The following is an 18144-nucleotide window of genomic DNA, read 5'->3' on the forward strand; positions in this document are numbered from 1 at the left end:
TCAGTGTAATTTACTGTGCTGGACGCCTCACACTCTGTGTTCTCAACTGTTCTCTCTGTTCCCAAAAGTGAAACATGCAGTTTTCAGTGGGTCGTGAATAAGTCCAAAAATTACTTTAAAATATAGATTACGTGAGATGTTATTTACCATTTGCACAGGTACATTGGAAATTTCACAAACTCACCTCAACAAACACGATCAAAGTATAAAAAATAAAATAGCAATATGAACATGACAGTGGAAAAAAAATCAATAAATTGCAGTTACAGCGAAGAAAAAAGTAAACTATCGGACAGTTGAGTTGCAGTTGCTTGTGAAGGAGAGTTGGTGGTGGGTCCTGATAGTCCTGACAAGACCAGTTGAGAACCACTGCTTTATGCTTTAGTTCTTAATCAAGCATGGTTAATATTTAAAGGGATACTTCACCCATTTACATGAAGCTGTGTGTCATTAGAAACATGGTAGTAGTGTTGAATGGTCGTGAGTCCAGCCCTCATTTTGCCCTGAGGCGAGAAAATTCTCATGTGATGCAAAAAGCGTCATATTGCATCACATAAAGAAAACTTCCAGGCAAAGAAAAACAAATTTTTCTCTTCTCAGGGCAAAATGAGGGCTGGATTCACGACCATTCAACACTACTACCATGTTTCTAATGATACACAGCTTCATGTAAATGGGTGAAGTATCCCTTTAATTGTTAATAATCAATCCACTCGTCCTGAGAGAGGACCAAGAAATCTATTCTTTGTCACCTGTTTGAAAGAAAAGGACTAATGAAGAGAATAGCAGTGTGAATCAGACCAATCAAAATGCCACGTTCTGTTTGGCTATAAAGACCCACAGGCAGAATGAACAAGTTCTGCAGTGGGACCATGTCTGGAAGTAATTGTGATGTTTTTAAGATCAATTCAACAACTACATTAAAAGAATACAGATCAATTTACCTCATTACTTGAAACACATTCATTAAGTCCCAATAAACTCACGAGCTGAGGGGTAAAAACACTCGACACATGTTCTCCTCCTGCGTCAACATCTGGCAACCTGCACAGCTGCACAGAACCGCACAAAGTCAAGCAGAGAAGGAAGTGAATATGATCTTATTTATTGTGGTGTGTGCTTTACATATTGATAATGTTGCTGGTTGCAGTGTATTTTATATGCCTCAATAAAAGCAGATGAATCAGTTTGGTGACCCCTAATAATAATTAAAAAAAAATGTTTAGGACTCTCTACAGTCATCTCAGAATGCCTACCAAGGTTGTTCAGCCTCTCAGGGGTTGTAAATTATTCTGTTTGATTTCAACTCTGCTGAGGATGAACATATCAGAGCTACAACCGTATTACACAGACTGCATGTACTTCTGAGAACGATAACGGTGTCATTTTGTCCAACCATCAGGTGCTACATAAATAACAGGCGTGTCAAGGAGCTGTCAATCAGGCACCATCTGCACACGTCATCCAGTCCCGGGAGAGAACCTGAATGTAATCATGCAGAATAAGTAGCAGTGTGGGTGTTTTTTCACAGGTGTGAATAGACATAAATAGACTTTTTCATGGCAAATAAACTATATTGACATGTCCGACAAGGGGAGGCATATGTGGCTGATGTTATTGATTATATACAGGCTGTGAAAAAGGTTTATTTAAACAAATAAGGGGAAGAAAATCGACCATGCCTGAAGAGGTGAAGAAATACATTAATGCACGAAAACAGAAGCTGAATTGTGTCGTTGTGTTTTGTACATATGTCTCCACCCTCCCTGTTCTCACAGGGACCCTCAGTTAAGGACAGTTTACTTCAGGCAATGTTACAGCTGTGCCACATTTGTTTCAGTCTAACATGACTGCCCTTTCTGCACTCCAGGGAATATTCAGCGGCTTGGAAGGTTCCTGTATCCTTCACCCGATCGGACACGACCACACATTGCCAGCAAAACCTGGTCTGTCACACGCTGCTTTCACCAAGCAGCATTTTTTTTATATGTTTTTAATTAAAGCCAATGCAGAAGTGCAACAACTGCAGTGTCTGCCTGAGGCTGGCTCAAACAGCCCCCAAAGCCACTTCCAAAACCTGTTCAAAGACGCCAGCAGGGTCGTGATCGTTGTGACTGTAAGTGGGCATGTTTGTCAGGAGACTGAAGGCCCATCTCGGCTACACCTCTTTTTTCTTTGCCTGTGCCTCAATTCAAAGCTTGATCCAGTTGCCTTTGGGTCAAGCTTCGGCTTTACTATTAACTAGATGACTGAGAAACTGTTGGAGTTGGAAAGAGTGAAACTTAACAGAGACACAGTTTGGCAAGCAACAGGCCAGTTATTGTTTGACCTTAAGATTCGGCCGAGTCATAACATCCTGTTCTGATATTCTCTCTCTCTCTCTCTCTCTCTCTCTCACACACAGACATACACAGACACACACACTGTTCATATCTGCCTGTTCAGGTTATACTCTTCATTTCGTACACATCCTGTGATTGTAATTCTCACGTCATTGCTTGGTGGTTTGATTGCCTAAAAAGGATGACGATGTTGGTATAAATGTTACAAGATCGCTGTAATCTCCAAATTTAGAATCACGTTTTAAAAATGACTGAATAAAAATAAAGTACTTTTTAATGAAATACTCATTAATCATTTTCAAAAGCCGCAGGGAGCCACATCAGAGGGATGAAAGAGCGGCGGGTTGTCGGCCCCTGCTCCGCTCTGAGTATATTTAACAGATTCTCAGATTCCCGAGCCATAGTCTCTGTCTGCTTATTACAGCTAGTACCTCGAAACAAACCTACACAAATATTTGACCTGCACACAGATACAGACTACAAACCTTCAGTGTTCACGCAGGTATATAAATGATGGGAATAATCTTACAAGCTTGCATACTTGTGCACTCAGCCCATGGCTGATTTAAGAAGTGTTGGATTGCAGCACATTTGAAATCCTTCAACACCTACACCTCCCAGCAGCCTTGTGGACAAACGGCTGTAAAGCTGAGAAGTGACAGAGATGAAAACTAATTTCAATAGCTCCTGTTTGCCTTAGGCAGCACAAAGGAGAATCTTGATATCTTGTGCTGCAAAACAACAGAGCCAGGGAGGTCTGTTATTCAACGAAACCAAATTATGCTGACGCTGATGGTCTGCTTGAGACTAGGAGCAATAATAAAGCAAGAATGGCAAGTCTTCATTACTAATGCTTTGTGTTGTCCATAGAGAAATGATAACACACTGAAACTCATTTCCTCTAAATATATACCTCCAGAGGACCTCTGCAGTCAGTTTGATTGTTCATTCAAATGAAATAATGAAAAACTTTTGAATGACAAAAACAATTTCATCATAATCGGCAGTTCATCAAAGTTTCAAAAAGCATTTTGGCTCCAGTCGGAGCTTTGACAGCCACTGGGTAATAACCTAATAGGTATCATTTTCCATAATTTCCTTTCTTAAACATCAAAGCATGCACATTTAATAGAGTTGTCATTTGAGGGAACGTAATCAGTTTTTATGGGTAATCTACACAAAATAATGAAAATGAAGGGACACTTTCATAACTAATTAATAAATCCTAGAAAAATGTTTTTTCTCTCTCTCTCTCTCTCTCTGTCACTTGTAGCAATAATAGCCAGGGGGTAACGGCATAATAGGTATAATATTTTATCTTTCTCCTCTCCATTTTCAAAGCATGCAAGTTTAATGGGTTGACCTTCAAAGTCACATTTCATCAGAAAAAGTTTCACTGAAGGACTCTTCTGGTTTTTACTGAAGACTCATTTTGATTACTGGGGAAGCAGGGTGACTATTTCCCATGGAGTTAGCTGCTGCTCATATTTGACTAACCCTGATTATAGTTCAGATTTATGAAAGAGAAAATGTGCTTATATTGGTGGCCTTTCCTCAACATGTACGTGTAGCACAGTAAGAACAAAACATCTCCTCTTACTTCCTGTTAACTGGCTAATGAACTATTCACCTTTCTCTAAACTACAAACGACATGGACTGTACGTCAACACTCAGCCATTCACACTCACATTCTCCCACTCATGACCTTGCCATGCAGGATGCCTCCTCATTAGGATTTAACACATTAAAGCAACACATCTGACACATTCAAACACACCCAAACACACGTGGCGACGCCTGTGGGAGCAGGATCGGGTTCAGTGCCTTCAACAGAAGAACACGTGATGAGGAAGCTTCAACGTGAACTGGATGAACCGAGACAAGTCTCTCAATCTTTTGATTAGTGGACAAGCTGCTCTTCCTCCTGCACCAGAGGTGACCCAGAGAAAATGACCTGTAAAAAAAGGAAACTAAATAGAGATGCATTGATCCTGAAGATCAGGGCCAATACCAAAGTTGAAAAACAACAATATAGCTGATTACTTTGTGGGTTTTTTTTCACTACTTCTTTGTGACTCTTTCTCAAATGAGAGATGAGATTTGATATATTTTAAGTGTTGTAGAAAGTGTCTGTGTTCAAGTCTTGGGTTTTTCACGGAGAAAGTGTAAGACTCCCACGCTGACATTTCCTCTCACATTTCACCATGAAAATAAATGAATAGTTAATCCAACAGGTGACTTCTTCTGCCCTGCGCCTGGAGCCGGGCTGTGTGCAAAACAGGCTGATTAAATCTGATCAGAATCAGCTTTATTGGCCAGGTATGTTTAACACAAAGGGAATTTAACTTCAGCAGACTCAGACATTAAATATCAACAACTAAACGTATAAAGTAAGTAATTAAAGACTAGTACGTACAAGACTAAGTAAGATCATACTTTATAACAGTAATGTAGGAAGTAGGAAAATGGACTCAAGCAGCTTTTAAAATCAACATAAGTACAGCATATATGTCTTTTTTTCTTCTTAATATCAAACTGGGCCAAATCACCTTTAAAATTCTAACCAAGTGTTCCTGCTGGGAGGCTAATGTTTTATCATCCTATCATATGTACCCACTGATACAACAATATCCACGGCAAAAAGAAGCTCTTCAGAAAATCTGCTCATTAGCCTAATTGCCTGGAACCAAAAACTCATCAGTTACACATTATGAGCAAGAGGCTTTAAAATGACTAAACCAAAACATTCTCTTCAGATAAATCAAAATTGCATTAAACAGTAAACAGAGTACAACAAATGGTACTTTCAAAACGAGCTTTGTAATTGGTTTGCACCTGGGATGCAGGAGTACAAGCTGTGATATAATAAAGGATAAGAAGTTATGTGTCTGATCAGCTTGAAGTTAAATGACAAGAAGAGCTGCTACGGGATGAGTGCAGCTTCAAAATACTCTTTTTTTATTTGTTGTTATCTGGGTCAGGGGAAAAAGGGAAACATTTCTGAGGAGGCCCAGATGGTAGCCACTTACACATTTAGTTGACCTGTTAAACTACTTTCCCAAATTCAATCATATTTTTAATTTTGATTCGAGGCTGTGGAATGCCCCAACAACCTGACACATAGGAAACATTAAAGAGATAAAGGTCCACATGGTCAACAACTCAGAACTACAGATTGAACGGGTGAGCTCTGTTGGGAATAGAACAAATCTTTATCGTTTCTTAATTGTTTGTTGGCATCAATGGAAATCTCAGAATTGAGTCATTTAGCTTTACGAGACTGTTTAGGAATGCTTTGTTGAGGATTTAAGGAAAAAAGCACAGACACTTCCATGGCCACCAAAGTCGATAAAGGTTGATCAGGTATTTTTTTTTTTTTTAAAAAAGGAGCTTAAATAAACTGAAAAGCATCATGTCTTTCTGAAACATCACTGACATGTAGGAAGAAAAATAGGGCCAGATCAAAAATCCTTAAATTAGCATCTCTCTACACGAGAAATTCTATTCAGGTAAAGAACATCTTGTTCTAATTAATCAAGTTCTGAATTGACAAGCCATCAAGCAACTTTTGCCCTGAACAACACCCAAGGCAAATGTGAAAGACTGGAGGAGAGAGCACACCAGGACGCATGAAAGCTATTAAAGAAGAACAACAACAACAACAACAAAACAAGGTTATTCCACCGAGTATTGATTTCTGAGCTCTTCCCAGGAGTATCCTGTTGTTTAAAAAATGAATAAGAACTTGTTTTCATCACGTTATTTAGTCTGAAAACAGCATCTGTTTGATATCTTAACCAGTTGTCATTTCCAGTTTTCCATTTCCAATAAAAAGACTTCATGAGAATGTCTTAATGCGAGTGATGAAGTTGGGAGACATTTTTGCAGTAGTCTCTTCACAACAACGTCAGTGGATTAGTTCGGCTAAATACCTCTCAGTTTAATTCCGGACTTGCACGTTAGAAAATTGAACCACGGAACGGATAAAAAAGCCCCCCCCCCTCCCCCAGTTGACCCTGATTGAATTAATGATACCATATCTGCCCTCTTTTACTATTCACTGGTCATGTTGAGCATCCCGCCCCCTCATTAGCTTTCAGCATTTCCTGCGCTATTATGTGTAATAGGGCATCTTTGTCTTCTATTTTTACACTGGACAATCATCAGTCATTGGCAAATATTCACACAAATGCAGCACAATAACCTGTATGTGAGCTTTTCATACACATTAGTGTGAAGAACGTGAGCCTGATTGGGTGTGTGCCTCCGCAGCACAACAGACGAGGCTCATGTCATTAGTCCTCAGTGGAAAAAAATAAGTCTTTGATGTTGCCAATCCTTTTTCTTGTTTGATGGTGCTGGCCTTGTAGCTGAAGCACAAGAATCAAATGATGTATTTTGTTACGAGGCCCTGAACCCCCAAATCAGTTAGCCCAGGCTAGTTGCCCGGAGTATTCATATCAAAGTGAGAGACCTTTACAAAGCCGAGGGAAGAGCGAGTGGAACAGTCAACGGCTTCCAAAAACACCAAACAAACTCTGTCTTCATGCGAAGGAAGTCAAGTCACATTTAGGGACAAATCTGAAGTCTGCAGGTGTGAAGGGGGGGGGACGATAAATCTTTGAGCCGCACACTTGAAGACAACCTCTGAATAGAATGATGAATGAAAGAGGAAGGCTGAGCCAATCAGGACGGTCCAAGTTTAACCGGGACCAATTATTTTGAGGTTTGTGAGGAGATGGAAAACATTACCGGGGGAGATCGGTGCCAGGGCCAACTTGCTGGAACTAATTGGATGGATGTTTGTATTTCCTCCCATTTGAGCCTCATAAAATATGAAATGTTAAGTCTCTGATCTATTAATATCTTCTTAGAGCTTAATGTAAGTCAATAAAAAACGAAATGCTTTCCCGACATGTTGACAAAGAAATAAAAACAAATTTGTGTCATCAACTCTCAAGTCTTTCCTATTTTTTAGTCATGTGGTGAACCAGCCAGGACGATCCCTGATGAACTGTTTTTATCGAAGTAACTGTATGACTGCAGGGCTCCCTTACGTTTTTAGCCTCAATTGGCCTTTTCCTGGATAAATAAAGGTTACATTACAATAAAAAATTACTTTCAGGATGAAATCATTGAAAGCCAATGAAATGAATTCAAATAACCATCAGAATATAAAATCGCTAATTCTGTCTTTACACAAAAGAGTTGAAGACAGATGCGTTTCTAACAGTCAGCAGAACGGTTCCTTTTGTTGGGGTGACTTTAAATTCTGACAAAAGTTACAGAGTTACAGATAAATGTTTAACACGTTGTATTTGCAAGTCAGAGCCTTTAAAGAGTCTACACATGCCTACGTTAATAGTTTCCTTGTACAGTTGTTTGTTAAACTACAGTCAACATTCTTTTAAAAGATCATTTTCTGGCGCACTGTCTCGAAAAACGAACAACAAAAAAAAAAGACAAAGTAAAATTAACTACAAGAGGGTTAAAGGTAGAGAGGTTAAACTCGACAAAGATGGAAAAACACAATCACATATAGTCTAATAGAGCTAACACACACACACACACACACACACGCACACACATGCACACGCACGCAGTCATTTATTCCCTTTTCCCTTGATTCAAGATCATTCATCTTTTATGCCATGATTGAAGGTACCCGCAAGAAACCAGCAAATTTAAATTCAAGAAGACAAACCAGCACAATCAAAAAAAGGATCACCTGCAGGCAGAGACACTGAGATGAGGACTGCTGTGTGAGGGGAGGCTACACTAGAAAGATTAGCACGAATCAAAAAGGAGGGATTGGATACACCAGAAAAGCAGGAAGACGGAAAAAGGGGAGGATGTGCGTCATATTATAAGACTGCAAATTCTGCGACCCCCACCACTTCTTTACCGTCTATTTATACTGTTAAACATGGACGACCTCCATATCTGTTTCCAGGATTTATAGTGTAAATAAGCACCAAGTCCAATATGTCATAGAATTTGTGTAAGGCCAGCTCAGTCTGAAGGATCAGTAGGTTGTCCTTCTTAATAAGCTCAAAGTTAAAGTCAGCATTTCCAATGAAGTGGGCGCCATCGTGACGCCTCTTCAGAAACAGACGAGTGACATCACAGAGCCTGATTCTATGTTTAGACGTGCTATGATATATACTCTGTATATCAGGGTTCAACACAGCAGCGCTCAGTCAGGTAATCTGTACTATAAATTAAGCTACTTGGAAAAGGAGGAGGAGGAGGAACCGGTCCTTATATAGGGCTTTGGTTTCAACAGCAGCTTTGACTAAATCCAACCTAATATGTCAGTCTGCCAATATTATGAGCCGAGGATGATGAGGGCACAACGTATCAGTATGAGTCTGACTGTATCCTCGAGGAATATGCGTCTAAAATCAGTGTATAGAGCAGCCGACAATACGGTTATTAATGTGGTTAATGGTCAATTACAGGTCACCAGATTGTTCGTGGAGTATGCTCAGAAGTTTTCTATATTCTCAGCACAAGTCGAATGATCTCCATCAGAATCCGTCTCAAAAATCCAATACTGATAGGGCTTTAGCTCCAAATAATATCCATTGTTATTGCTTCACCTTCGCCTCTCATTAAAGCTTCTCCCGGAGAGGTGACATTTCACGTCCCAGGTGTCGGCTGTCACAGCGAGGCCTTCTGTCTTTCTGATTGAAATTGGCTTAATAAAAGTTACATGAACTCGCCGGATCAGCGCAAACATTCAACTTCTATCGATTGATTCATCACGGTCGTGCAAAGTTGTCAGCACTGTCTCAGCGGCAAACAAATCCCTGCGTCTCTTATCATCTATTTAAGGCAGCAAACACACTCTCATTTATACACATAAAATACTTTGAAATCCAAGAGAGAAGCCAAACTGGAGTCAGCCACAGCCCTCATTAACTTTCTCCTCAAAGTTACGTGGGCACTCCCCTTTACACATATACAAGCAGACAAGCACGTCTCCAAGCGCGCACACACACCCACACACACATTAAGCAGCAGAGAGGTGTGACTTGAAGTCAGCACTCCTCTATTCCCCGAAGCAAAACGTCAGGGTCTGCACGGAGGTGATAAGTGCACTGGGAAATCACCCAGCAAAGCACACGTACTCAAACACAGACAGGAAGTCATATTAGAATATAAATACAGATGTACTTTCACTTTCAAGCACAAATAACATTTCATTTGTATATAAAGTCCATTGACTCAACACCACAAGTAAATACTCTCACATTGTGAAGTAGTGTTAAGACTGTTGAGCTTCCACAGCGTGACGGAGAGGAGCAGAGGAGTTCATCCTCATACAGAATGCATGCTCATGCATTTATGCATCGCCGTACCGTTCGATTGCTTTACACCACCTAGGGGCCAGTTAGAGGTACTCAGCAACATCCATTCTTACCTAAAGTGACTCCACCGTGCAGGCTACCTATAACACATGCGTGCGTCCATCGGCTGCACTTAGAGCGATGATGTGATTGGGTGCATTAAAAGCTCGAGCAGCTGCTGCTGAAGCCGAGAAGCTCTGTGAATGCGCACGTGACGAGCAAGTGTTAAAAGTCGTTTGCTCCATCAGTGTGAAGTGGAGCAACGTTATTGTCGTGGTTACACACGAATAGGTTCTGACTTTCTTGTCTGTTTTATTCTGCATAACGAGGACCAGTGTAACATGAAGAAAACCACAAAAAAAAAGGGCCTAAAGCCAAATGAACAGGGAGTATTACACTACTGCTGCAGTGTTGTATCATCGAAATAAAAAAAAGGGCTTTGTAAATGTTGCTCTTTACTGGGAGTGTATGAATGTGTGTGTGTGTGTGTGTGTGTGTGTGTGTGTGTGTGTGTGTGTGTGTGTGTGCGTTGACTGACCAGCTTCTTCCTCTTGTCCTGCTCAGTCGGTGGCTCCTCATCATCACTCAGCTTGGGCTCCTCAAAATGGCTCATCAGCATGCAGCTGCAAACACAATAATATCCAACTCAATATTACTAAGCGCACATAAACCTGCTCAGTAGGAGGCGATTCCAGAGCAGGTAGCATGAGCGCGCACACAGAGAAACAGAGAAAAAGGGATGAAGCCTCTGGCACTCAGGGACAGAGCTTTGTCTGCTTTTCATACGAGTTCATCTGCATACTGACAGAATGACACAAACAAGCTTTGTGCTCAGTCCAAAGTCTGTGTGTGGTCGTCTGTTTGTCCTTTTCACTCTTCACTGTGAGATGATTCAAAGTGGTAGAAGTCTCTGAGGTGACATTTTGACAATTTTATCCGACGACATATGAACTAGCGTTCTAACTTCACAAACACCGTGTATGCAGGTGTTTCAGAAAATACTGGTCTGGATTATTCTCACTGATCCGATATCAATGTTTTCAGCGGCAGCAGGCAGCTGTTCGCAGAGGAGGAACATCAAACAACACACAGTCACATTCAGCGACTAGCTGTTGAACATAGTGGAGCACTTGGCAGCAAAGAGCTGCATATTTCCCTCAGGAGTCGGTGACCAGAAGGAGAGCAAAGAGAGAGTGAATGTTGGACTCTAATTCATCAGCCGGACACAAACAGGACTCAGATGAAAGCCAGTGTTGCTCTGTAGTTGATAGATGTGTGTTAGACTTTTCACATTAAACTTTGATGTGCTGCGAGTAAAAATCAAATGGGAGCCACTACATGTTTTTTGTTGTTTTTTTAAAATCCTATCAGGCAATTTCTTGTTCTGTTTTTTTCCCCCCTTGTTTTTCGAAGATTTATTTTGGGGGCTTTTGGGAATAGAATGGTGTATAGTGCAAATTTCTTTTATTTCATAACAAACATTTGGATGCAAACTGCTACATGCTGTCGTAGTAGTCAGTAGTCATAATGCGCGCATCCCATGTATGGAGGACAAGCTCAAGCTCGGGTTTCAAATCCGACCTGTGGCTCCTTTCCTGCAGGTCTGTGTGTCTCCCCTCTCTCTCTGTCCTTTTTCTAAATAAGGGCATAAAAGATGCAAAAATAAACCTTTGAAAAAAGAAAAACCTCCAACACATTTGTCTGAATTACACGAATACATCAGCAATGTTTCTGTATCAAAATGATAGTAAGCTATTTGTGCAGTTCAGACAGTGTCTCCTCCACTGATCTGTCTGTCGGAGAAATCAGCCCAACTTTACACGAGATGTCAAAATACCTGGAGAAAGGTCAGTGCTTTTGATGACCAGTGAATCTCTCTCTCTCTCTCTCTCTCTGAGTCATTATCTGTGGTTTGTTTATTTGAAAGCTATGAAACCTTCAATACCACCAATAGCGTGCTAAAATAACAGAGAATGTTTTTTTAAAGACATTGGAACCAAAATATCAAGATTTTAAAAACCTTAATGTGTATTTAACAAAGTGTTTGCGAACAAATTAATAACATTGGTTTACCAAATTGTAGTTGATTTACTGCACTTTTGAAATGAATGAAAACAAACTGCGATAACTTCCTCCGGACTTCTGCAGCTCACCTCTAAACTTTTCTGTAACTCTTTTGCTTCAGTTTTCAAATACTGATGTTTTAGTTTGGCCGAGTTTAACAGAAGAGAGAAAATAAGAACTCCTTAATAAGACGTTAATAATGTGACAACAATAACGTGCAATACCTATTGAGTATTAAATAGAAGTCTTAGTCTTAGTGTTTGCAACAAGTTTCTCCGACACCCAGATGAAATAACGTTAAAAGAATTTTTTTTCACCACCTAATTGTCTCTCTTCAATTCAATTCCAAAACACTTGAGACGACCGAAGGACAAAAGGGGAAGTCTGTTTCTTTGAATCCTAATGTCACTCTTAAATACAAGCAGCTCTATAACAATACCTGCTGTTCTCTGTCTCGCCTGATTACCTTAACAAACAATGACTCAGAGGACATATGCTTCCATAAACACCCCCCCCCCCCCTCAAAAAAATTAACAGGGACACAAATCAGCCCATCAGTTGTAAAGAGACATTTACTCTATCATGCTTTTCAATTCAGGTCACCCAGGCACCTCTGAGGATGACGGTGAGCATTTCTGACAGCAGTGAAAAAGGTGTCTGCATGTAGGTTAACATCTTGTGAGAAATGAGAACCACGACACAGAGACAGAGGGGCGGAGGGCCGAGTAATGGGGCAGAGGAGATTCACAGCCCAAAGGGGGGCTGTGGTTAGTGTCTGCCGTCAAAGTGACCGAGTGTTTTCTGGGACATTTCACAGGCCCATTATTTTTCCAGAGAAATGTGTCCTGTCCGACACTCCCACTCTGCCTCCTTCAGCACACTGTCATGATCTGAGAGTAAGGGATTGCTTTAATATGAGGGATCTTCAAACTTTCTTCAGAGGGTGCTTTTTGATAAATTGTGACTTCAGCAGAACATCTGCAATTGCTCTGCTTCAAGAGCTTTCCAAACAAACAGTTCAGCTGTCTACATTCATCACACACCAGCTTTGTCAAAATTAGAAGCTTCTGAAACCTGAGATAAAAAAAACAAACAAAAAAAAAACAAACAAAAACATGAAGGTTCGAGCTGAAAATCATAACTATTTAAACTTTTAATTTGAGCAGTTTTCCCTTTTCTTTCAGTTTGACATAAACGTGCACACTTACTCTTTGAAGGTTCCTGTTTCGGGATCTTCTGTCATCACATCATGCAGCGCTTCCACACAAATGTTGATGATGCCACAAAATTTGTCCTGGATCACACTGATAAAAAAACAAACAAACAAACAAACAAAAACAGAAGAGGCTCATTACTCATCAGATAATGAATTCAACAGGTGTTTCTCTGTGTGTTTAAATGAGACAGAGAGAGGGATATGAGGAAATGGGTCTTGTTCCAGCAGTCCAGGTTCAATCCTGGACAAAACTGGAAGTGATGAAGAGTTTGACAAAAACACACAGGAAGAGGTTTTGTATGAATAAGACCATTTAAGTTTTGGAAGGAAACACATTTCCAAACATTTCAGTAGAACAAAGACTCAAAAACAGAAAGTGAGGGAAAGGAAGGACGCACTCACATTAGTGTTCTAATCCTTTATTGCTTTATTGATCCAGAGTATCTCAAACTTTGTTTTTTTATTGTGTCCCTGATTCCCGAGCTAGCTGGCTTGCAGAAGCTCAGATCTTAAACATTTGGTGGCTCACATAACACACCAGCCAGGCTCGGAGACCATCACAAGTCATTGATGAATAATTCCCACCATCACCATTCCTAGAAAGCAACGCAAAAAAAAGAAAAGGAAAAAAAAGTGACTTTTCCCTTTTTCAAAAGGAATGAAAAGCAGCGAGGGAAAAGAATACAAAGACACAAGGAGTGCGAGTGTGGGGGCACTGATGCATCAAAGGCTCTGTCAGTTCAAGTACTGGGCTAGGTGGACCCCAGGCAATGCGGCAGAAAGTTCACTGAGCATGAAGTCTGGCAAGAAATGGAGAATCTGTGCATGACAGATACAAACTCAGCCAGTTTATATAGACCCCTCTCTTACTTCTGTGCTTCTCAGGCATAGGCTCTCAGTGTCTCTAATGCCACCGGGAGTAGAAGGATGTGAGAGCTGAGCTGCAGCAAAAGTGAAAAATATACATCCGGCCGGCATATGAATGTGCACCATAATCCTATTTTCCAACTTATCCAGCTGCGACCAAATGTATAAAGTTAAATATGAGTTGCTATATGTGTATCATGTGTATACATGAGTATGTGTATAAGAGGCTAGAGATACAAAAAAGTACATTTAAATGCTATATTTTGATGGGATTTAAAGAAAAAGTGAAACTTTTCCAGGGGAATTGATGTTACCTGAGAGAGAAACAATGGTCCCAGATTGACCAATAGTAGTGCCAGATTGGCATTCAAAGCACTGCCTGGATTGTATTATTAAAGATGTTTAATCATCAGTTGTAATTCCATCCAGCCCGACACATCTGCAGTGATTACTCTCCCATGGCAGACTAATGCCTCAGCTCTGTGCCTGCCATTCAAATCAATGAAAGTGGAAACAGGATCTGAACGCTGAAGTGCTGTGGGCAAAGACAAACAAGCCACAGCAATAATGTCATCATCTAAACTAACTGTCCCTGTGTCGCACTCACTCCATTAAAAAAGAAGAAAAAAGAGAGAAAGGACAGCACACTGGTAAATTAGATTTGGCCCCTTGTTTAGCTTGTCAATCGAAAATAGACTAGTACTTTTTTTTTAGCTGGGTAACAGCTATCTGTGCTTTAAAAAGTAGTGTGGCACACAGGGTCAAAAAGAAACGTCCTTGTCCAGGCTATACCTTTTTTTCAAAGGTTACATTTGATTTCTTCCAGTTGAGCTTTTGCAAATGGATTTGAAATAAGCATCACTGATTACATTTGATGCTGCTGAGCGTCATTGATTTTGGATCATTAGAGTAGAGCTTTAATAGCCCGAGTCCTTCGCTGGTAATAAGCAGTGAGGGCATGACTAACCCGGGAGTTAAAGAGGAGGAAAACTTCCTTCATCCTGCTCTCCCCGTTAGCACAGCAAATTGATTCCAGACTTGATGCATTTCAACACAAAGCTACAAACTTAATAGGGAGCTCAAGAGTTAAAGGCAGGGTAGTTACATTTCCCCTCTGTGCTCCCTCTCATGCCGCGCCCCTCACTTACATGCACTAACGCCATTGGTCCAGAAGAGTGTGGGCTCGTGCATGCATGGGTTAGAAAATGAGCGGGGAGACGGGGAGGCATGATTGGTTCATGAAACTTTTACTGAGTGCAGAGATTGGTCGAAGTTTTTTCGTGTTTACAAGTGCTGCAGATAAAGGATTTATCATTTTGACAAACACATCAGAGTAAAGAAAAGTGAAGAATTATCTTCATATTTAGAAGATGTGTGATAAGGTTTAGTTCTGACCTGTGTGTTAGAGAAAACCCAATTAGTATACATTGTTGATCCAATGTGTGAATTAAAAAGTAATAAAAACTTTTGAAGCGTGACAAGTAGAGGATCGATGCGAGCAGAAAGTTTGATGAGTCTGAACATTATGTACAAACTTTGAGAAGACGCTCGTATTATCATGATTAGATGAAAGGTGAGCAAAGCAGCTTCAGGCAACACGAGTGCATAATGTGCATAATGATTTGCTAAGCTCCTTGTCCTTGCAGAGTACTATTGACATTTCTTAACACAAGCTCTGCCATGGAAAAGCTAACTGTCAGTGATGATGAACTGGTACTGCAAAAAGGGCTGAGCAAGAGGTTCTGAGGACTGAAGCAGTGGTCTGTGAAAATGACCTCCTGGCTGTGCATGCTAAATACTAACGCTGAGATTCAAGCGCTTAGATTGCACTAAAGTTTCATTAAGTAAGGAGTTTAATTTATCGAAGGACAAGCTGGACAGTCAAGGAACTCCTAAATGTCCCAGAAAACACTCGGTCACTTTGAAGACACTAACCACAACCGCCTTTGGGCTGTGAATCTCCTCTGCCCCTCTGTCTGTGTGTCATGGTTCTCACTTCTCACGAAAGACGTTAACCTTCATGCAGACAGATTTGTACCAGGTTGTCAACAGGTTCATTTCTGCTGTAAAAAATGTCTTTTTTGAATGGGGTTTGTATGTGACCTGCAGACTCAACAAACTGCCCGATTTGGACTTCCACTTTATCTTCATTTCTCAACACCAGTGGACTTTGGTGGACATGCTAACTAAATCCCTTCACCTGGCTTAAAAAAGTGAGATGAATAAAACAGTGATGAGACTTGTAAAACTGAGAGAGTCGTTAATGGATTATCGTGTTAATGTCTACATATCCAGCTCCAGAGCAGGCGTTTGAAAAATCATATCAAAGTCATCTCCCAAGTCATCTTTCCCATCTCCTTAGATTCATACCGGTTGAAATAGGAGTAAGGTGAGGCAATGAACTGGGGAAAAAGAAACAAAGAATAAAAGCCTTGTTAAATAATTTAAAGTCCCAAATATATATATATATATATATATATATATATATATATAAAAGTCTCATTAGTTAGTCAGTAAGATGTCAATGGGATACAAGGCTGATCTGACCAAGATGTGCAAAAGAAAGTAAATGTACAATTAGAAGAATTGTAGAATTTTTTTTGTTTCTTTTAACTTAGCAACACCTATTGAATATTTTGCAATATGACAAGCTTTCAAGCAACAACCAGTCTTGGACAAATTATGACTCCACTACTCAAACAAACCAGACACACTGCAGCAGGAAGTTGTACCAGTTGTATGTTTCTCGAACATTTTAAAATAAACCACAGTTATTCAACAATTAGTTTGAGTCACTAAGCTACTGAAATTGTCTGCATGATGATCAATAACCAAACTAGTTTGAATTGAAAGTCACGACTAACAAAAAAACAAGATAAAGATCATTCACCACAGTTTTAAAGTAGATCTGGAAATTGAAGGAAAACAAAAAAGTAATTTACCAGCACCTGGGAAACCACGAGTGTCACACCACTTGCTGTATTGGTATTTGTTCTCATCATTAAATTAAAAGTGAATTAGTTTTCTGGCGAGCGTAAGCCTCTTGGCTGGGTGGCACATCACAGTAAGCCAGACCAGTGCTGAAATGCCAGGCAAACAAATCAGGTCTCAGGTGGATTACTATGTCGGAAAAATGGCAAGAAGTAATAAAAAAATAAAAAAAAGATTTTGTGCAATTTAAAAAAAAAAAGTGCTGTTTAACCATCAGTGAGCATTCATTTTTTATATTTCATGGTTTATAATGACCCTAGAGGCAAGCATTACTCTTTATTTGTTACTAAGAGTTGTATTACTGTACTCCCCCGTGCTGTGACTTCTTTTATTTAATCATGGAGAGTTTACAGTCGGCTGGTTCAACAGGCTGCATGTGTAGAAAAGACGCTCCATCTCTCTTCTGTGACATTCTTAGCTGGTCCACCAGAGTGAAACTCTTCATCCAACGCTGAGTGTCGAGAAAAGTCGAAGTGAATACTCCTCTTTGTATCACATGCCTGCAGCTTTTTCACAGCCAGCTAGCAGAGCCTTTTAGTTTCATGCCTCAAGGAAAATTCCCAGTTGTGCATTTTTCTGTAGGATTTAAAACTGTCTTTTGTAATATCTCATAGAAAAGGGCTTTGTTTTCTAACAGACACCCAGGTTGCTGCACTCATTTGCATTAAGCTTTGTATCGTCAGAAACCTGGTAGTATTTTTGAATGGTCATGGATACAGTCCCACATTCACATTCACACCTACAGTCAACTAAAAGAGACACCAATTAACCTGAAGAGCATGACTTTGGACTGAGGGAGGAAGCTGGAGCAGCCAAAGTCAACCCACACATGCCCAGGGACAACATGCAAACTCCACACAATAAGGTCCTTTCCAACTGGGAGTCGAACCAGGGACCACCATACTGTGAGGCAACAGCGTAAACCACTGCAACAATGTACAGCCTAATAGTTACAATGATTATAATTGTGCGCAAAATATTTTGTTTCGCTTTTTTTGGGTTGAAAAAAGTATTTTCACCATATATTTGTATTGGTCATTATGACAATAAGATTGAGGTTCATTAGTCAGTAACAAGTGATCTTAAAGGAAGAAACTTGAACTTCAAATAGCCGAAACACAAAACACAACATGTGATTGTAATCAGATCCTCTCTGAATCCATGAAGCATTTGTACATGAGAGACTTGATTTAAGCAGGCACGCCTGTCGTATTCATTTGCTGTTGGAGCTGAGGGCCTAACAAAGGATTTCATGCCTGTCCATATCTATAATAACCCCGTCTTGGTAGCAAGAACTGAGCTTTCGGAAAT

At 40.2% G+C, this 18144-nt stretch overlaps 1 protein-coding gene across 1 annotated transcript in view; it reads right to left on the minus strand.

Annotated features, from left to right (window-relative positions):
• The window catches only part of ipo11 (importin 11), a 125473-nt gene that overhangs the window by 16110 nt on the left and 91219 nt on the right, over positions 1-18144 (minus strand). Inside the window, exons 27-28 of the mRNA XM_079365452.1 lie at positions 12968-13063; positions 10234-10318 (exon numbers count right to left, since the gene is read on the minus strand). Of these exons, the coding sequence (XP_079221578.1) occupies positions 10234-10318; positions 12968-13063 (181 nt within the window). The remainder of the gene's footprint in view (positions 1-10233; positions 10319-12967; positions 13064-18144) is intronic.

This window comes from Symphodus melops, assembly GCF_947650265.1.
Source record: "Symphodus melops genome assembly, chromosome: 1".
In the NCBI taxonomy this organism is placed as follows: domain Eukaryota; kingdom Metazoa; phylum Chordata; class Actinopteri; order Labriformes; family Labridae; genus Symphodus; species Symphodus melops.